General features: G+C 38.0%; 1 protein-coding gene across 1 annotated transcript in view; it reads right to left on the reverse strand.

Moving 5' to 3' along the window:
• Window positions 1-22,632, reverse strand: part of LOC140239591 (germinal-center associated nuclear protein-like) — an 88,881-nt gene that overhangs the window by 36,583 nt on the left and 29,666 nt on the right. Inside the window, exons 16-21 of the mRNA XM_072319421.1 lie at window positions 21,791-21,928; window positions 18,469-18,672; window positions 17,614-17,808; window positions 9,425-9,737; window positions 2,796-2,951; window positions 1,450-1,674 (exon numbers count right to left, since the gene is read on the reverse strand). Coding sequence (XP_072175522.1) covers window positions 1,450-1,674; window positions 2,796-2,951; window positions 9,425-9,737; window positions 17,614-17,808; window positions 18,469-18,672; window positions 21,791-21,928 — 1,231 coding nt within the window. The remainder of the gene's footprint in view (window positions 1-1,449; window positions 1,675-2,795; window positions 2,952-9,424; window positions 9,738-17,613; window positions 17,809-18,468; window positions 18,673-21,790; window positions 21,929-22,632) is intronic.

Here is a 22,632-nt window from a genome sequence, read left to right on the forward strand (position 1 = left end):
CCTAGGGCCCAATGAAGAAGGCAAAACAGAAGACAGCAGATACTTTGTCAACAGCAATTAGGAAGAAGCAGCCCCCTCAGCTACAAGTAAATTTTTGTTTTGAAATGTCTCTCTTTTCAGAAATCATTTTGTTTTGAGGGATTTTAATGGCGGCCATTACATACTACATAATTTTGTTTGATGCACATGTGACTGCCCACCTAAAAACCCATAAAAGTAGAACTAGGTCAAAATGAAATTTTCATTTTTATACCTAACTGGTTAGTTCAAAGTACTATAGTAAGCTCTATGCCTGAAAATCATTTTACAAGTCAGGATTGGACCATCCAAACCCATCCAAAAAATTGAATGAATGAATGAAAGTAATGTAGTTTCATCAATAAAAAAAGAGAGAAAAGGGAATTAAAGATTCTGATCACTTTAAAAAAGGTATGTTCTGCAATGTATTAAAAAATGTTGCATTTTACAGTGTGAAAGAAGTGCATGTTTGGAAAAAAACAGATGGTCCAGAAATTCTGTTACCTTTTTGAGAGACAAACCTGAGCTACATTCCTAATGAGGCTATCCAAAGAGGCCATCAGCCCAGTCAGCTATGCTTATGCCAACGGCCTTCTGCTTCCCTGTTGAATCTAATGTATTGCCTTTTTTGTATGTATATGCAACCATAAAATGTTTCAGAATGACTTAGTTTTGCATATAGTATAGACTACACATTTGCATTACTCCTTTGTCACTTGGTTATGTTTTGTTTAATTTTTTTCACAACCATGCAATTTACTTAGATTTGATTTGATATGAGAAGCAGAATAAATATGAATGAATGAAATATTTCAATTCAATCTCAATCTCCCAGATAAGACAAACTTCAAAAATTTGAGTCATCATCCAAACTAACAGTATTTTCTTCCATTGAGGGTCAAGACCAGTGGTAGCGGATCATCTCTCTCAGCTTGTATTTGAAGCAGTAAGGCAAGGTGAATTCTGGCTGGTGTGACCTCCATATGATGGCTAGCAGTCATATGAGAAAAATCAATTTCTTTTATATAGCCTCACATTTTTTTTTTCCATATATTGTCCGCATATCCGACTCATACTCTCGTAAAGTCATCCTGATTGCCCTTGTTCATGATTTTACCACTTCTGGTGTGATCCTGGATGTGTCTGCTGTGTCTGACTATGGTCAGCATATTTTGAGGCATTTTGAGCCCATCCTACAACTTGTAAATGATTCCTACGAAACTCCTATGAATGTCTGCAGTCAGTCTACACTCAGAGCAGAGATTTTTAGGAATGTCCCAGGACAAGCCGATTCACACACTTTTTTAAATGTTTGACGTGGAAGGAATGCCGAAATGACAAAATTTGCTTCCGCAACCCTTCCTAGTCTTGTCAGTGCTCTGGTGGACGTCAGCCCTAATCAAATGAATTAATGTTAAATGGTATTTTTACCCTCTCAGAGGCGATTGGGTCTGCAACATCCAGTGGTATTACCACCGTCTTCCATGCTGCTATTTTTTTCTCCTTGGTCAGAAGTTCCAAATTCAAATTGAACACCCATCTCTCAGCTACAGCAGCGTCAGTATCACTGACAACACAAAGAATGGGCATTGGTGAACCTTGTGCCCCATTCGCAAGGACCATGTTTAGTCTCTGGCAGGCTTCTTGGATGCAACTCTGCATTGATCAAAAAGAAAAGAAAACACAGAATTATGCTTTTCTTCTCTATTCATCTATTTTCAGATATTTTTAATCATCACATCTTTTCTTGCTTGCCATCCTGAGACAATAAATTACTACAATGATAAAATGTTCACTGGGATGACTGCAAGAAAATGCTTGGCATTGATTGCTTTGTATAAGTATTAGGATAATACAATGTCTCCTAAAGTGATTAACATTCTTTTTGATATACTTCTTTCAAAACTCATGTCAGGGTAGAGAAAACACACTTATATATGTTCCACTGACTTTGACCCTTCCATGAACATTTGCAAGGTACATTGACCATCATAACATATGCACACACTCTGAAGCACTGTACTCTCACTCTACAGGCAAAGATGGCACAGTCACTCCCTGTACAGTGGGCACCACTTAATTGGGAGGGGTCAGGAGACAAGTTCTTCTTCTCCCATTTGCAATCTGATAAAAGTGCATGAGTACACTCGATATGACTGCCTGCACTACATCCTACTGTGTAACAGCAAATGTTTATAGACTATGCAATTAGCATAATCTATCTGGATATGGGTAGAAAATAACCCTTTTGGTAAGGAAACGTAATCCCTGCAATTATTTCTAAGGATTTACTTATTATTTCTAGACATTGATGACTGACAATGGAAGTTTTTCACCCAGAATTTGTCCCGATAAAGTGGTTTATGGTTCTGATTAAGCAGTGGAAATATCATGTGAAAAATTTGATACATCAGGATTTGTTGCACTTATGCAGGGTTCCTGCTATTCAAGTGGTTCCCAATTAATGGGTGAACACTGTGTGCATCTTTTGTGACAGTAGTATCAATGCAGTAGTCATTAAGAAAGAGAGTATAGTTTACTTTGTTACAAAATCACAAAATTCCAAGGACAAAAGGGTAATGGTAACAATAAGTTGTTTATGAGGACGTCCCACAAGAAAGAATATTAACTCATGATGATGATGCTGAAAATATATAGATGCTCTAATAAGTGACCGATTGATTCAATATCAAATAAAAGTAATTTACAGCGCCTATATGACAGAAAATTTATCACTGATTTCTGATGTACTGTGTATTTCAATTCACTAGGTTCACCTCATTAGCTGGACTAGCAAGTGTCAGAATGAATCCGCTGCTTCCCATGAGCTGATACATGGCATTGTCCCCTAGGGAGCAGCCAATCACTGCTTTGGTACAGATGCCCACTGGTAATTGGCTGGCCACTTGTGTATACAGACTTAGGGTCTGGACCTGCAGGAAGGAGTAAAATTGTGAACATGGCATGATGATATTACCAAGATAATCTAAAAAAAACAAAAAACAAAAACAACCATGACTGAAAATTATCTAAATTGATAGGCCTATTACACAACATCATCTGCTACTAGTCTTTCAAAAGAGTCAGCCAAGGAATGCACCCTATGCTGATGAAATGGTGAAAATGGTGCAACTCAGGAAACACCTGCGTACATCGAAAAACACTCACTAACATACCTGCCAACATTTCAAGATGAAATATCTTACTCATGGATTGCAAAAATCTTATTTTCTATGCAAACTGGAGTTGAAAATCTTACTTTCGGTCAAATCTTCAGAAAATACACATGAAAGGTATATCTAAATATTTTTTAAAAATCTGATTTCTCTGACAGAAAATCTGATTTTGCTATTTTTAACGTAAAAAATCTTACTGAATCTGATAAAATCTTACTAGTTGGCAAGTATGCACTAAACAAATACATGAGCACCTGATCTCAGGCCAAAGACAGTCTTTGTTATGGTGGAAATGGATGGATATAACTATAGTCAGGTTCCTTATAAAATGTAATTTTGCAAGATTTCATTTTTTTTTTTTGGGGGGGGGGGGGAGAGAGAGAGAGTATCAAATTTACACATTTTTGGAAAGCTTATTGTAAAAGAAATCAGGAAAACAATGTTTCCATTTGTGTTTCCCTGTTACCTACACTGTATAATGCCGCCATCTTGGATTTTTTCCAAAATGGCTGCCATAAAACAGGTTCTCTTTGTGTATGCGGGGGTATAATGAAAGGTTTACAGAGAGCTGGGAATGAAAGGATTGTAGAAAATGTATTGGTAAATGAAATGGTCTACACTGAGCTGAGAATAAAAGGGTTATAGAAATTGTCCTTACAAATGAAGGGTTATACACTGAGCTGGGAATACAAGGGTTATAGAAACTGTCCTTATTGATGAAAGGTTCTACAATGAGCTGGAAATAAAAGGGTTATAGAAACTGTCCTACCAAATGAAAAGGTGTACAAAGTAGCTGGGAATACAAGGGTTATAGATACTGTCCTGCCAAATGAAAGGAGCTACACTGAGCTGGGAATGAAAGAGTTATAAAAACTGTCCTGCAAAAAGAAAGGGTCTACACTGAGCTGGGAATAAAAGGGTTATAGAAACTGTCCTGCAAAAAGAAAGGGTCTACACTGAGCTGGGAATAAAAGGGTTATAGAAACTGTCCTGCAAAAAGAAAGGGTCTACACTGAGCTGGGAATAAAAGGGTTATAGAAACTGTCCTGCAAAAAGAAAGGGTCTACACTGAGCTGGGAATAAAAGGGTTATAGAAACTGTCCTGCAAAAAGAAAGGGTCTACACTGAGCTGGGAATAAAAGGGTTATAGAAACTGTCCTGCAAAAAGAAAGGAGCTACACTGAGCTGGGGATAAAAGGGTTATAGAAATTGTCCTGCACAATGAAAGTGTCTACACCGAGCTGGGAATAAAAGGTTTATATAAACTGTCCTACCAAATGAAAGGGTGAAAAAAGTAGCTGGGAATAAAAGGGTTAAAGAAATTGTCCTTACTAATGAAAGGTTATACACTGTGCTGGGAATAGAATGGATACAGAAATTGTCCTGCAAAATGAAGAGTCTACACTGAGCTGGGAATAAAAGGGTTATAGAAACTGTCCTGCAAAAAGAAAGTGTCTACACTGAGCTGGGAATACAAGGGTTATAGATACTGTCCTGCCAAATGAAAGGAGCTACACTGAGCTGGGAATGAAAGAGTTATAAAAACTGTCCTCCATAATGAAAGGGTCTACACTGAGCTGGGAATAAAAGGGTTATAGATACTGTCCTGCAAAAAGAAAGGGTCTACACTGAGCTGGGAATAAAAGGGTTATAGAAACTGTCCTGCAAAAAAAAAAAGGGTCTACACTGAGCTGGGAATAAAAGGGTTATAGAAACTGTCCTGCAAAAAGAAAGGGTCTACACTGAGCTGGGAATAAAAGGGTTATAGAAACTGTCCTGCAAAAAGAAAGGGTCTACACTGAGCTGGGAATAAAAGGGTTATAGAAACTGTCCTGCAAAAAGAAAGGGTCTACACTGAGCTGGGAATAAAAGGGTTATAGAAACTGTCCTGCAAAAAGAAAGGGTCTACACTGAGCTGGGAATAAAAGGGTTATAGAAACTGTCCTGCAAAAAGAAAGGGTCTACACTGAGCTGGGAATAAAAGGGTTATAGAAACTGTCCTGCAAAAAGAAAGGGTCTACACTGAGCTGGGAATAAAAGGGTTATAGATACTGTCCTGCCAAATGAAAGGAGCTACACTGAGCTGGGAATGAAAGAGTTATAAAAACTGTCCTCCATAATGAAAGTGTCTACACTGAGCTGGGAATAAAAGGGTTATAGAAACTGTCCTGCAAAAAGAAAGGGTCTACACTGAGCTGGGAATAAAGGGGTTATAGAAACTGTCCTGCAAAAAGAAAGGGTCTACACTGAGCTGGGAATAAAAGGGTTATAGAAACTGTCCTGCAAAAAGAAAGTGTCTACACTGAGCTGGGAATACAAGGGTTATAGATACTGTCCTGCCAAATGAAAGGAGCTACACTGAGCTGGGAATGAAAGAGTTATAAAAACTGTCCTCCATAATGAAAGTGTCTACACTGAGCTGGGAATAAAAGGGTTATAGAAACTGTCCTGCAAAAAGAAAGGGTCTACACTGAGCTGGGAATAAAAGGGTTATAGAAACTGTCCTGCAAAAAGAAAGGGTCTACACTGAGCTGGGAATAAAAGGGTTATAGAAACTGTCCTGCAAAAAGAAAGTGTCTACACTGAGCTGGGAATACAAGGGTTATAGATACTGTCCTGCCAAATGAAAGGAGCTACACTGAGCTGGGAATGAAAGAGTTATAAAAACTGTCCTCCATAATGAAAGGGTCTACACTGAGCTGGGAATAAAAGGGTTATAGATACTGTCCTGCAAAAAGAAAGGGTCTACACTGAGCTGGGAATAAAAGGGTTATAGAAACTGTCCTGCAAAAAAAAAAAGGGTCTACACTGAGCTGGGAATAAAAGGGTTATAGAAACTGTCCTGCAAAAAGAAAGGGTCTACACTGAGCTGGGAATAAAAGGGTTATAGAAACTGTCCTGCAAAAAGAAAGTGTCTACACTGAGCTGGGAATACAAGGGTTATAGATACTGTCCTGCAAAAAGAAAGGGTCTACACTGAGCTGGGAATAAAAGGGTTATAGAAACTGTCCTGCAAAAAGAAAGGGTCTACACTGAGCTGGGAATAAAAGGGTTATAGAAACTGTCCTGCAAAAAGAAAGGGTCTACACTGAGCTGGGAATAAAAGGGTTATAGAAACTGTCCTGCAAAAAGAAAGGAGCTACACTGAGCTGGGGATAAAAGGGTTATAGAAATTGTCCTGCACAATGAAAGTGTCTACACCGAGCTGGGAATAAAAGGTTTATATAAACTGTCCTACCAAATGAAAGGGTGAAAAAAGTAGCTGGGAATAAAAGGGTTAAAGAAATTGTCCTTACTAATGAAAGGTTATACACTGTGCTGGGAATAGAATGGATACAGAAATTGTCCTGCAAAATGAAGAGTCTACACTGAGCTGGGAATAAAAGGGTTATAGAAACTGTCCTGCCCAATGAAAGGGTGTACAAAGTAGCGGGGAATAAAAGGGTTATAGAAACTGTCTTGCCAAATGAAAGTGTCTACACTGATCTGGGAATAAAAGGGTTATAGAAACTGTCCTGCCAAATAAAAGGGTCTACACTGAGCTGGGAATAAAAGGATATAGAAACTGTCCTGCCAAATGAAAGGGTCTACAAAGAAGCTGGGAATAAGAGGGTTATAGAAACTAGGACAGTTTCTATGAAAGGGTTTACATTTAGCTGGGAATAAAAGGGTTATAGAAATTGTCCTGCAAAATGAAAGGGTTTACAATGAGCTGAGAATAAAAGGGTCATACAGGCATGAAAACTGATGTTGAAAAACAAACAAACACTGAAAATGTTTTGAGCGCTAAAGCGAGGGAGCGGAGCTACAGAGTAGGGGGAGGCATGCATGTGATACTTACTCCCTCACTAACTACTGAAGACAATGGATATGGAACAGTATCCAGCAGGCTTACAGTGCACAAATGTACTGGTTTCTGAACAATAGTTAATAAAAACTAAAAATGTCGCTATGGTGACTGGTATACCTCAACCATGGTTCTCCTAATAGGTCTATAGTATAATGTCTTGACAATGTGTGATGACAGTTTCACATAATTTACAAAATATTAAAATGACAGGTTTGTCACAAATGTGTTGCATGTTCACTTGAACCTGATGAATCTGAACAACAGGTGTAAGTTGAATTGGATGTATGGCTATATTGTCTAAGAGTGCAGGTATTTGGGGATTTGAGGAATTTCACTTGACTTTTGAACCTTTTATGAGTTTAAGAAGAGAAATTTAGCACTTTTACTTGACCTCTGGACCTTTGATCTTTTGGCAAGAAACTTTCAATAGAATTTCTATTGGGTAATACATGCATACACTAAGTTTCAAGAAATATCCTGCAGGCACAGCACAGATAAGAGGGAACTAGTGAAATTTTGAGGAGTTGACCCTGAACTTTGACCCATGACCCCTAAATTCCCTAGATAATCACTGTCAGTTGGTACATGCATATGTACAATCATGTACTTTAATAGTTCCATAAAGATACTTTGAACCATATGTGAGATATAGAACTAGAAATGTCGCTACGGCGACTGATGCCTCCGCCATAATGCATGATTCTCCCAATAGGTGTATAGTACAATGTCTTCACAATGTGTGATGACAGTTTCACATAACTAGCAAAATATCGAAATAACAGGTTTATCAGAAATATCTTGAATGTTCACTTTCCACGAACTGGGTTTGCTATAATTGTCTATTAAAGAGTACAGGTACACATATTTGGGGAATTGAAAATGTTTACTTGACTTCTGACCGACCTTATTATAAGTTTATGCATTGAGTATAATTTTCAAGGTATGAAGGAAGAGTGTAATTAAAGTACAAAATATATCTTTTTTTCATTTAAACCTAACCTTTGACCCTTAACCTTTGACCTTCTGGCTGGAAACTTCCAAGAGAATCTCCATTCAGTAATACATGTACATATATTAAATTTTAAAACTAATAATGCAATTATTGCATATACTAGTATATGAGGGAAATAGTAACATTTTGAGGAGTTGACCTTGACCTTTGACCCCTGACTATTGACCCATGACCCCTAAATTCCCTAGATAATCCCTGCCAGTCAGTACATGCATATATACCAAGTTCCATGAAGATACATTGAACCATTTGTGAGAAATGTGATATTGCAACATTTTCACCTAACCTTTGACCTTTTGACCTTTGACCTTATGACATGAAACTCTCTCTGGAGAATCTTTATGCAGTAGTACATGTCTACACTAAGTTTCAAGAAAATAACTGCGGGCATTGCATAGATATGGGGGAAATAGCAACATTTTTAGCATTTGACCTTGACCTTTTGACCTTTGACCTCATGTCAATGTCACTAAAATCTACTCAACTAATTTTCCCATCATACATCATCCTTGGACCAAGTTTGGTGAAAGCTGCTTCATCCAGTTTTGAGTTATCACGTAAACAGATAAATTTTAGGATTTGACCTTGATCTTTGACCTTTGACCTCTGTCCGATTTCACTGAAAAACTAATCAAGTAATTGTCCCATCATACATCATCCTCCAACAAAGTTTGGTGAAATTTGCTCCACACAGTCTTGAGTTATCACGTAAACGGATAAATTTCATGATTTGACCTTGACCTTTGACCTTTGACCTTTTGCCGATTTCACCCAAAATCTAATCAAATCATTGCCCCATCATACTTCATACTTGGACCAAGTTTGGTAAAATTCCAGTAAATATTACTCAAGTTATCGCGTAAACGAAAGCGGACGGACGTACGTACGGACGTACGGACGGACGGACGGACAACCCGAAAACATAATGCCTCCGGCACCACTACGTGGCGGAGGCATAAAAAAGGTGAAATTTTAACATTTTCACTTGACCTTTGACTTCAAAACCCGAAACACTGTCTGGAGAATCTTTGGTAGTTCATGTATACACTATAAAGTTTCAAGAAAATATCTCCATGCATTGCATAGATTTTGCATGAATTTTGAGCATTTGACCTTTGACCTTGAGCATGTGTACCCAAAAGTTGATAGGCACAACTTTGCCCACTCATACATATAGCCAAGTTTCATTAGGATACCTCTAACGTTTTTTTTAGATAAGCTGTCCACAAAATTGATCACTGGGATGGAAGGACGGATGGACAACCTGAAAACATAATGCCTCCTGCGAAACTTCGTAGCGGAGGCCTAAAAAAGACTCTACATGCTCTACCAATTAGGATCAACATATCTGAAGTACAATACACTCACATTCTCATTATCCTTGAGTTTTTGTTTCCTGAGCTGTTGAGATATCTTGCCATGCATAAGCTTTGCCTGAAGCCAGTCACAGACAACATAGTTGGCACCTGGCTGAGATGGAAGAGAGACTATCAGCTTCCAGTATCCAGGAGCATTGCAGGCTGATTTCTGTGACTGAAGGACTGGCAGGGAGAGTGGATGGCAGACATCCTGGTAGATTGTGGCAAGGCTGAGAGGTTCCCAAGCCTTCTCTTGTCTCAGCCAATTCGTGTAGTGTTGGTGAAGAATTTTCATAGCAGTGGACTGGTTCTCTGCGATCACTCTGGGATGAAAACAACATAAAACAAAATCTGATGTATTTTTGAATTCTCGGCACAAAAACTGTACATCCAGCAAAACATATCAAATGTCTGAACATCACTAGAGTCTCCTTCAAAGACCTTATTCTAGCGTTCTATGCTGCTTAAAGGAAAATTCCTTCCATTATGTGGATTTTGAAGTGAATGCAGAAGTATTACAAGACCACATCAGTAACATTTAAAGAGAAGCTGACAATTCTTTCAACAATCTAAAAAGTTTAAAAATTTAGTAACATCGAAGGGCCCTGATGGCTTGATAAGAAGGCTACAAGAATTTGTGATGTAATGGCAGAGAAACTATGTGAGAAAATATACACAGAAAAAAACAGAATTATTTCCTTTTTTTCTAGCAATGCAAAAGAATACATGATTTTCCTTCAGTAGGCAGGGGAAATAAAAGTGCCCTTAATATGTCTCTAGCAGAGTAGAAGAAATGTGCACAGTTCATTTAAACAAGGCAAGTGCCATAATGTGTCTCGCCCATTCGCGTACAAGAAATTGTATGCAAATGGGATATAACAGATAAAAAAAAAGAGATATAACAGATAAAAAGAGATATAAAAGGGGTAAAAAGTTATGGCAAAAAAGAAACATGCCATAAAAACTTGCCATAAAAACTGAACATTGGGCCCTTCAAATTTGTTGACCCCTGCCTGTGACCTTTGACCTTGTGGTGACCATCCACTTCCCAAGGGACATCTACCATCCAAGTTTGGTCACAAACAGACCTATGGATCAAAAGTTATGACCCATAATAGAAATGCGCCAAAAAAACTTAACATTGGGCTCTAAAAGTTCGTTGACCCATGCTTGTGACCATTGACCTTGTGGTGACCATCCACTCCCCAAGGGACATCTACCATCCAAGTTTGGTCACAAATGGAGTTATGGATCTAAAGTTATGACCAATAATAGAAACACGCCATAAAAACTTAACATTGGGCCCTAAAGTTCATTGACCCCTGCCCGTGAGCTTTGACCTTGAGGTGACCTTCATATATGGTAAAATGTGAAACTTTGTATGACCCCTCTTCCCTCGACGTTTGATTGCAATCGAAGCCCAGAGTAAAGAGTTATTGAAGTTTTTGTAGCATTACGGACAAACGAAGGACGGACGGACGGACAGACGGACGGACGAACGGACGACGGACGGACAGACGCCGCAGGCGATCCCTTAGTCTCCCCTCACCTCCAGTGGGCTCTACAATGATATTCAGAGTTATGAAATTTTCTTGATAAATGAATATTAGTCAAGACAGCATTATTCAAATGACTATATAACTGATGTTTAGATTCACTTTAAAGCTTAACTTTTTAATCCTAATGTGACGGGGCAGTTTACAAATTGTAACTATTTAATACATACATGAACAACAAAAAGTTGCCAAACAAGAATTCTCACCTTACAGTTGCCTCCTTGTGATTAAAGGGCACTCATCACAATGTAAAATCAAACTGAATTTGAATAGTCTGCTCGCAGACACAATGATTATCTGGAAAACCCAAAGCAGTTTCCCTTTGAAATCTTCAGCATGGATTTGTCAATTTTACTATTGTGACTAGTGCCTTCTGAGATGTAATGATGGAGAGATTTTTAACTAATTGTAGAGGAGTGATTCTGAAATGTTTGAAATCAGATGTTTCAAGAAGTGATTCTCAATTTTTGGAGAGGTACAACTCATAAAAATATTAGTTTTTCTTTCTTTTTTAAAGGTAGGGAATCCCATTTGCATGCCTTAAATGAAGAGTTGTATAAATACAAAGGTATGTTGAAGAGAGTATCATTTTAGAAACTCCCATAAAGTATTGAAAGTGGAAGGTAACATTTAGTACATTTTTATTGACCGTTAGATTTTGAATTGAATTTTTTTCGGGGCTCACCATAAATTCCAGTACATTACTAGGCTACCTTTGCAGACCCATGCACTGCATGTGTGTCCATCATGTATATTTTGTGAAGAAAGTTTATCAAAACTTACAAACATTTCTATATACATTCTTGCCACACACTCTATATGTTATTAAATCAGCTCTTATACTTTTAGATTTGTGTTTATAGATAAAAAATACAGAAGACTGCAACAAAAAGGCTCAAGTGTGGCTGACACACAGAACTACTGAGTAGTTGAGTTTTGTGCATTATTCAAATTGTAGATAACTGTTGACTTCCAAATTTCTCAGCAGTGGACTAAACAAGTCCCCTGAGGTTCATATTTAATGTTTTGCTGCAATTGGGGAGGTCTGTAAAAGGTATCCCCTACCTTTAACACATGTACAACACATCAAGTTGCAGGATAATGAAACCTCTAGAAATACTATTTCTTACAAACAGGTCTTATGAAAGTTCAGACTGCATTGAAAAAAAAATCAGTATTGTATCTGCACAAAAAAATTTCACCACAACTACTATGAGGGATTATCATAGTATCTTTAAACTTTGCAAACCTCCCTGTGTACATTCTATTTATGACTATTTCAGAATATCAATGCTTTCACTAACTCTCCTCAAAAGATCTTGCACAGGTTTTCAGGTGTACTCTCATGTGCACCTCAAATGAAAAATGGAGAAATAAATGTCAGACATGAGAGCAACGGGTCTACAAAAACCCCAAAATATATGAATTTTCTTCTATTTGATGTATATCAAACCCTTAGATTTTGTATAGTTAATGGGAATACTCTTTTTTGATACACATACATACATACACATACACACAAATGAAAATCAACATTGCTGACCTCACTGCAACTGACTGACAAATTGCCCTTCATCAACATTAATAAGCACAAATTATTCATAATAGACTGATAGCCAAGATAAAAAAAAATCATGGGCACATACATTGTGTACCTCAGTGGGTTCTAACGCACAACTTCCTGATTGCCAGACTGGCACGATATCTACTAGAATATCTAGTTTCTGCCCAATAGCCAGTAATGGTTTTTATCCATTGCAGCATTGGGCATTACTTATTTACCTAAAGTAATGATTCTTGCATCTAGTTGCTTTGTTTTTACCATGACTACTACTCTAAACACTGTATAATCTGTGCTCATTTAACCCTACAGGGGCTGGGGCAGAATCTGCCCCCCCCCCTTGATGTTTCAATGATTCAGCAACGAAAGAAAGCCTCGTCATGAGGCTTCTTGACTTCTTTTTTTTTTTTTCAAGTTTCATGCAACTTTTGAAACCAAATTTGCAAAGTCTACCCGTACCGTTATTAAGCCATGCCCCTTTTTGTAACTGCATGTCACCCAAACATGGGCACAATTTTGTGATTTTGTGTACATTTCCTATGGAAAACAGTGCCCTGTCATAAAACTCATAAAAACCTATTTTTATCATGATTCATCGTTTTGAATAATTATTCTTAATATGCTCATTATGGTATAATAGTGGTCAGTGATAATTTCCAATGAAAAAAAAAAAACCAAAGAAAACAAGGAAAAGTAGAAATTACGCGGTGCGTAAAATATGTCCCCGCCGGAAGTAGCATTTAGTAGCAAAATGTACAATATCGGTAAAAAATCAAGGTCAAAGGTCAAAATTCTGTGTAGAAGTTTTGAAGCCCTCACCTAGTGCCATCACAAAAAGCAAACGGAATCAAAATCGGGTTAGAAATGGTGAAGGAGTAGCATTTTGTAGCCAATGTACAATATAGGTCAAAAATCAAGGTCAAAGGTCAAAGAAGTCAAAGGTCAAAATTCTGTGTAGAAGTTTTGAAGCCCTCACCTAGTGCCATCACATAAAGAAGACGGAATCGAAATCGGGTTAGAAATGGCAAAGGAGTAGCATTTTGTAGGCAATGTACAATATAGGTCAAAAATCAAGGTCAAAGAAGTCAAGGGTCAAAATTCTGTGTAGAAGTTTTGAAGCCCTCACGTAGTGCCATCACATAAAGCAAACGGAAGTGAAATTGGGTTAGAAATGGCAAAGGAGTAGCATTTTGTAGCAAAATGTACAATGCAGGTCAAAAATCAAGGTCAAAGGTCAAAGAAGTCAAAGGTCAAAATTCTGTGAAGAAGTTTTGAAGCCCTCACCTAGTGCCATCACATAAAGCCAACAGAATCGAAATCGGGTTAGAAATGGTGGAGGAGTAGCATTTTGTAGCAAAATGTACAATATAGGTCAAAAATCAAGGTCAAAGGTCAAAGAAGTCAAAGGTCAAAATTCTGTGTAGAAGTTTTGAAGCCCTCACCTAGTGCCATCACATAAAGCAAACGGAAGTGAAATTGGGTTAGAAATGGCAAAGGAGTAGCATTTTGTAGCAAAATGTACAATGCAGGTCAAAAATCAAGGTCAAAGGTCAAAGAAGTCAAAGGTCAAAATTCTGTGAAGAGGTTTTGAAGCCCTCACCTAGTGCCATCACATAAAGCCAACAGAATCGAAATCGGGTTAGAAATGGTGAAGGAGTAGCATTTTGAAGCAAAATGTACAATATAGGTCAAAGGTCAAGGTCAAAGGTCACAACTGAAATTCTGTGTAAAAGTTTCAAAGCTCCCATGTAGTGCTATCATATAAAGCAAACAGAATCAAAATTGGCTCATAAATGACAAAGAAGTAGCAAATTGAACATTTTGATCACACACGGACGCACAGACAGACGGACACACGGACACACACACGTACAGAGCCCGTTTCATAGTCCCCTGCTCGAACTTGTTCGGCGGGGACAAAAAAAGTTACAAAACAAATAAACATATAAGAACTGAAATGACTTTTGGAAGCTTTTTTGATGTACAACTGTTGGAATATAATAATTTGCATAATTAATTAATTATTAGACACTGATAACTTAAAAATATCTCAAGACAAAATCTTGTAGATTACAATGTGGGTGTCATGTGTGCCAAATCTCACTGTGATTGCACCACTAATGGCCGAGAATGCACTTCCCTCGGATTTTGCATAGCCCAAAAAGTCTGGCTTGATTAGGGTTAGGTCAATGGAGGGCAATTTGTCTATCAGTTGCAATAAACACAACTGATTGATCCAAGAATCATTCATTTGAACATTGTTGAACCTGAATGAAGCCAAGAAACCTTTAACACTTTGCATTTTCTGACAACTCAGCATATCTGTAAGTAATATCAGGCTTTAGTCATATAGGTTCTGTTACAATAATAATAATGATAATAATAATCATCATCATCATCATCATCATCAGCATCATCATGATGATAATGATAATAACAACAATATGAATTCATAAAGTGCAAAACCTATGTACATATGTATATTTTTCTGCACTGCAAAAGCCTCTGATGTTTGACAATAATGCAGTTAAATGCAAAATAAAAGTGTCTTGAGTCTTGATTAAAAAACTGTTACAGTTGGGGATTTCCTGACTACTAATGATATTTGTCTTTCACAGTTTGAGAGCTGTACAGGCAAATGCGCAGTTTCCCAATATCATTTCTGTTTTGCATGTTGGGATTGTCTTTAGACAAGAGCGTCTTCAGAACTGTGCAGCTTACGAGTGTGTTTATGAGATTTAAGCACTAGTAGTTCAGTAATGTAACTAGGGGTTTGACCAATGAGTGCCTTGTATTCAATCAGCAAATTCTTATGTCGGATGATCGTCATCCCTAATGGTGCGTTATTTCATAATCTCCCGAACGACCGAAGCTTGTGCATGCAGTTGCGCAATGCCAGACTCCGTGCTATATCCATAAACGTGTGGAACAATGCTGCCACTGAGACACGTGTGTGTGTGTGTGTGTGTGTGTGTGCGTGTGTGTGTACGCATCATACACAAGCATTGTGAATGCGAGCTGCGGTGATTGGAGGAGAGAAACAAGAAGATGCGTGGCTCTTTTGCCCTCTCTTCATGCGCATGCGCACTGAGAGCATGCATCCATTCGGAAGCTCTCGTGGCTCGGGCAGCCATTTTGGGTCACAAGATTTGTAGTCTAAAGTGTTGTTCGCTGACCCATTGAGCCAGCGCTATTCTCATTCGGTGTCACTACATTTGGTACAGAATGGGGGAGGCAGCGTGTTGCGTTCGTCTCTGTGCGGCACAAACCACTCGCCACGATTGTACGGCTTTAAAAGATATTTGTTGATGAATTGGAAGCCAGTGTAGCTCTCTCAGAAGAGAAGTGATCCTTGAGAATCAGGGTTTGTTACAGATCAGCCTAGCAAAGGCATTTTGGACTCGCTGCAGTCGCCGAACATGAGAATTGGGGAGTCCATATAAGAACCCATTACAATAGTCCAACTTACCAATGATACATGCATGGACAATAAATTTTTGTGCAACATACACAGATGCACCCTTGCAGCATCTTGCTAAGCCAGTGAGAGCAAAAGCAGCATTACTGTGGGTTTCTAACACTGTTTTGTATTTGTCATCTTTCACTCATCATGTGTCACAAATGTACACACAAGTAGTTATGTACATGTATCAAGGCTGTATGCATGGTTGTTTAATGTGTATGTACACAGGGTGACCAGATTAATGGAGAACATTCTATATGATATAGATATAGTACATGCAGGCTGACCAGATCAGTGGAGAATTTTCTACATGGTATACAATGTAGCTACAGTACATGTATGCATGTGACAGGAAATACATTATAGCTCACTCAATCTAGAATGATTTAACCCATTCCAGAAAATTCTAGGAAGTGCTGGCTGAGTGAGGCACTGCCCTTGTAACCCAATGTGATTGGTAGTTAATTTTGGCAATGATGTTATGCACATATTAGGCAGTGAGTCATCCAGGATTCCTGGAATTTGGACTTGCTAGTATGTTCAGGTATGTGGCCCCAGGTTGGAGAAAATTACAGAATGTACTAGAAAGGGGTGAATGGATAGTATATAAGCAGGAGAAATTCTGCAGTAGGCAGAGTACCCAACACCTCTGCTCTGAGAGTTACGTCACTTCTGGCTCTGAAGCGACTTGTTATAGTCAGTCCTGTGTTACCTGCTGACCTGCTATACAAACTGTGTTTGTGGAGATAAGGCCTGGGAGACATTTTGCCTGCAGAGAATTAATTTGCCTACATTGGAGAGAGACTCCATATTTTAGTGTCAACGGACATTGTTACGTCAAAGCTGTGACGGGCTGGATTCCTTGCTGGACATTATAAAGTGAATCATCATTCAACGCATCAACTGGACGTGGTTGTCACAACGTTTGGATTCTGCGCGTTTCGCCGTGAACATATATCGTGGATTTTACCCCGGATTTATACTGTGGATTACTGCAACCTGTGCCTTTGGAGTTACGTCGGAGGAATCATTCATCGGTGCGTCAAGGATCATTCATCGGTGCATCGAACATCGTATCTGAACATTTTCAAAGGACTACTTGATAACATAATATGTAAGTGATTCTATTACCGATTTGTAATTGTTTCTATTGATCATTATTGTACTGATGTGAAAACCGATTACGAGTCTGTACCCACAATATCACTGTTAATAAACCGCCTGAACAGTAGTTGGTTTCTTTTGTGCGATCATTCTCAGAGTGATTATGGTCGTAACACATGCTTCTCAGAACTCCCGACTCTTTTGTTGTTTCTCATGAGTAATATCATAAGACCCTCAAAATACATGATAAGTTTTGAATTCTTTTGATACAGAGAATGACTTGTCAATGTATTTCCCACACACATTGCTTGGCAACTCTTTCTGCACATTCACTATATCAGTCATGAACTGAAGATACTTTGCTCATTGTTTGATAAACTTATCTGCAGCATAATGTATGCAAGTTATGACCCCCTTATCCTGTTTCAAAAGCTTTCATATACTAAAAAAGTTTATAAAGTCAGAAATGTGTGCACTGCAAAATCATTATAATGTGATCCCTCTCCCCGACATACGTGTATGGAGTTTGCAGAGAGAGAGGTAGGGTTGGTCTTGTAGAACTACAGGAAGGAGCAGCAAGAGGTCTATGGTCTTGTACACTTGGCCACAGGATCTGCAGCTGCTGAGCCATGTCTGTATTCAGTGGGCCTGCTGGAAATGTTTCAAGGGCACAACGGATCTTGACTCTCTTCCCTTTCACCCTCTGCCACCTGTGGATGGAGAGTTTTTGTTAAAGTTTACGACATGATCTTTTAATAAATATAATGACAATGTCAACTATGTTGACACGACAACACATCACAGTAAATGCTAGATATGCAAAAGTCTTGATAAACAAACAGTATATTCTAGATTAACATTGTGATGCCTGGTTTAAAAAGTGTTGAGAGAACAGTATTAAAAAATAAATGTGAACATTTTGGTACATATATTTATTCTGCTAGTTCATTGATGTCTAGGATTGCATATCTATGATATAGCACAGCACCTGCAACCTGTGATGTGTTACTTGGCTGTCCATTTTCATGATAAATGTATGCATTTACAGATGACACCAGCTGTGTAGTTGGAATGCTGATGTCATGATGACAGCTGGTTCAAGAAGAAACTCTCTTTATGTTCATATTTAAGTTACCTTTAATGGACTAAATTTTACAACAAAACAATATACATTTTATTTTAATCAGACAAAAATAATTACATGTGAAACTTCAGAATTTTCAATGCTTTTTTAGACAGTGACAATCACATTTGTACATCAGATTGAGGTCACATGTCAATGCTTCATACTTTTAGAATTAACTTGAAAATGAATCACTATTCACTTTACTTATTCTTTCAGTGGCATATTTATCATTAAAAAATCTTACTTTTGAAAGAGGCAATTCAATTTGTTGCGGCGGATTGCAGTGCTTATTTCAGATAGCTTTGAATCACGCTCGGCAGTTGCCATAGCAATGACACTGTCAGACAAGCTCCTGGCCTCGGCACCAATTACGTCCTTGAAAATGTCTTCAGTCAGTACTACACTGCATGTTTCTATCCATTCCTTGGTCAGCTGCTTCTCGTAATCCCTGTATTAATGACAAGTGAGTCAGAAAAGTTTCTTGTGTCAGTATCAGGTTGACATTGTTTCACTCACTTATACCCAAATCAAAAGGTATCCTTTGTGTGGAAGGCATATTGCCATTCTACATGTATAATCAATAAAAACATGAGCTTTAGAACCCTATCTTGTGACTCTGAGTACATTTGTAGAATTTGAAATTTTATTGACTCTTTTGACTCCCTCTGCGGGTATGAGAGTACAAACAATCATGGAATATAAACAGTATTTGAGGCTGGTGAATACAATTCTTGTACGTAGATTATACATACTGTACTGACAGAGATATAAAAGATGACAGTTGCACAAACACGAGTAAAACGAAATGAGAAAAAACTTAAGATAGTGCATGCACAAGTAGTAACAAAACACCTAATTGTGAACAACTAGGGCCCACATATCGACAATCTACATGTACATAATAGTCTTTTACAAGCTAAACAAAGCAGGCTGTTTCACTTTCTTATCGCTACTAGTACATATAGGTCCAACTCTATTTTTTCTTTTTCTGAATTTTCTTTTTCCGAATTGTGAGAAAATTGCAAAATAATAAGGCATGGCCAAGTAATCTTAATAAATTCTGCAATTGAGAGCTGCTTCTAGAATCAAAAAGTTCTGTCATATGCAAAGCACTCGGAAACCTAAATTTGAACTCTTTAGGCAGATACAAATGTCTCTCCCTTTGAAAATATGGGTAAAAAAAATAATCTTATAGGTGAGGAAATGAAATCCCTCTGACTATTTATGAGAACTTAGTTATCATTTTCAGACATGAATGATGGACAATGGAAATGTTACAGCCAAGATATGTTTTAATAGACTTGTTTGTAATTCTGATTAGGCAGTGAAAATGAGTTCAAACTGGAAATGTTGTCAAGGTGACTTGTATGGCTCTGCCACAATGCATGGTTCTACCCAACAGGTCTACAGTATGTCTTGACAATGTGAGATGACAGTTCCACATAATTGGCAAAAGAAAAAAAAAATTAACCTGGCATGTCTGTCACATATGTGTAGAGTGCTTACTTTCCTTGAATGAGGTTTCATTTGGATGGAGGCGTAATTGTTTAAGTGAGCAGGCATTCGTATTTGAGCATTTTCACTTGACCTTCGATCCTTGCCCCTTTGGCCCCATGGACAAAAATTCCTCAAATAATCACTTACTTGTAGCATCCATTTTTATAACAATAATCTGAGCTTCTTCTTTCTTTTTTTTTTCAAAATATGGAAAAATTGTGACATTTGAACATTTTCTTTGACCTTTAATCCCATGGCCAAAATCTTTCCCTGAATTTTTTCATTCTGCAGTAATGCATGTACATGTATAGTCTGTGAATTGAGTAATCTCTTTGACGGTAACGAGAAAAAGATGTAATGTCAATATTAGATACAGTGTGATATAATTTTAGTATTTAATCTGATCTTTGACTTCAAAATTCACAAAGAATCACTGTCAGGTAGTACATGCACATGCACTCCATTTCATAATACCTTTAGCCATTTCCAAGATATTGAGAACAAGAAAGTCACATTTTTTTCATTGTCACTTTACCTTTGACCTTGACCCATGGTTAAACAAAAATTTCCCTAGAGAATATTTTTCTGGTACTTCATGTATATGGTAAATGTCAATACCTTCAGGCATTGCATGGATATGGGGTAAATAGTGAAATTTAGAGAATTTGACCCTGACTCCATGACCAAAAATGTCCCACAAATATCACTGACAGGCAGTACATCTACAGTTTGAATAGCCTTTTGTCAAGGCCCTCTCGCTGTAATGGGCGAGCGAAGCGAGCCCAGCCGAGCGCGCCAGCGCGAGGGCCTTTTGAGATCTGCTTCACACATTATTATTCATGACACGTGAACCCTTCTGAATACTCATTTTAATGGCTTCCGGTCAACCAATGGAATGGCGCACTCCCCGCATCCTCAGCCTTGGTGGTCATGCCTGTTCGCATGCATCACTGACCACCCGAGGAGGTCTGCCACGGAACTCTACACACTCTGTGTGTAGAGTTCTGTGAGGTCTGCGGCAGCGGCGTGCATTCGCTCTATTCAAATCGGGTTCGAGCAGACAGACACGCTGATTGGACCCCGACTTTTGCTCCCGAAATCGGGGAGCAAAAGTCGGTAATTCAAAGGGCTAACCAAAGGATGCGAAACAGATCTCAAAAGGCCCTCGCGCAACCCCACTCAGCTGGGTTCTCTTCACCATACAGCGAGAGGGCCTTGACAAAAGGCTACAGTTTGAAGAGAAGTAGAGACATTCTCAAGTTATGGAGAAAAAGTGAAATTTTAGCATTTCCACTTGACCTTGGACCTCTGACACCATGGTTCCCTCGAGAATCTTTATTGGGTAATACATGATTAAATTCAGTTTCAAAGAAATACCTTCAGGCATTGCATACATTGTAGATATGGGGAAAAATAGTGAAATTTTGAGACTATGACCTTCACCCTGACTTTGAGCATGTGCACCCAAAAGTTGATAGGCACAACTCGGTCCACTCATACATACATTGTACATATGCCTAGTTTCATTGGGATACCTCTTAAATGGTTTTTCAGTTACGATGTAAACAAAATTGATTGTGAACAGATGAACAGGCAGCCATAAAACATAATATCTCTGGCGGCACTTCATGGCAGAGGCATGAAAATTTTTACATTGAATTTTGTTGCATTATAGTATTCCTGCTAAAGGAGTTCCCAGTTTTGGGGTGAGAAGTGTATCATCTATGCTACAGTTGTACATGCCACTAGTGCTCACAATCAATATCAATATTCACGTGAAAACATTACAGATTTTAAATCCCCACACTTCTTTATTCTAATCCTGATTTTTTAATTTGCTCACCTGATTTCACTCAAGATGTAATGATAAACTTGCAATTGATGTAAAATTGCTCTTCAACTTTTATTGGGGTTGTGCCACAGTTATCACATTTTTTTTTAAATAATGAAGTGTGCGTATGAAAGACTGACTGCTTTTAATCACTCAATGCATTAAGAGTGATTGCATGAATGAGTGCACAAATATGTGAGTGAACATGAATGGTACCTACTACATCAAGTATCCTCACCTAATTTCTTTCACTGCTATGTCATGGAGACACCTGTCCATCACCTCTTCCATCAACTCCTCCCCGAGTCTCCGGGCCGACTCCTCCCTTAGAATGGCCATTTCTCTTTCATGCTGAAGAGCTTTCTCAGCTTCTTGTCTACAAAGGCACAATTCAAGTCAGATTCATTTGAAACAGATAGGGATGCAATATACTTAAAATATCTTCCATAACAGGACTCTTACATTTCTCTTACAAATTCCATGGTTAAATATATCATTAACATGAAAAACAACAACAAAAACAAGAAAAATAGAAATTAAAACTTATAGAATGATGTCACATAACAATACGCTTCAATACAATCATGATAAGCCTTGGAAAGAATATTCTCATTGTAAACAATCTCTAAATTTGATGGTGGGGAAAAAAATTGGGCAACTAATAAAAAAACAATGATGATACTTGGATATTATTTCTTTGTCATACAAGGAGATAAAAACAACAAAGCATGTCTTGAGAAACTTTCTTGATCAATGGTACCTTTGAAAAAAAAATGTGCCTACTCACAGTATTCAAACCATTGTTCACAAATCAGTACTAATTCAAGTTATGCTAGGAGCTATTTTGGGAAACACTTTTCTATGACATGCTACCCATATTATTCAAACAAAGTTTGATAGAATCAGGAAGGCTTATCAAAAGGTGATGTCACTCAACAGGGAAATTAATGTCTGTCTCATGCAAATGTCACGTGATGGTCAGAAATTAACAATGGCAGGATACTTCACACATATTTAAGTTCTGATCTTTTGTGTTCGACCATTTATAATGTGTGATGCCTTGCTTACAAACCTAGTTCA

Source organism: Diadema setosum, chromosome 16 (assembly GCF_964275005.1).
Source record: "Diadema setosum chromosome 16, eeDiaSeto1, whole genome shotgun sequence".
Lineage (NCBI taxonomy): Eukaryota > Metazoa > Echinodermata > Echinoidea > Diadematoida > Diadematidae > Diadema > Diadema setosum.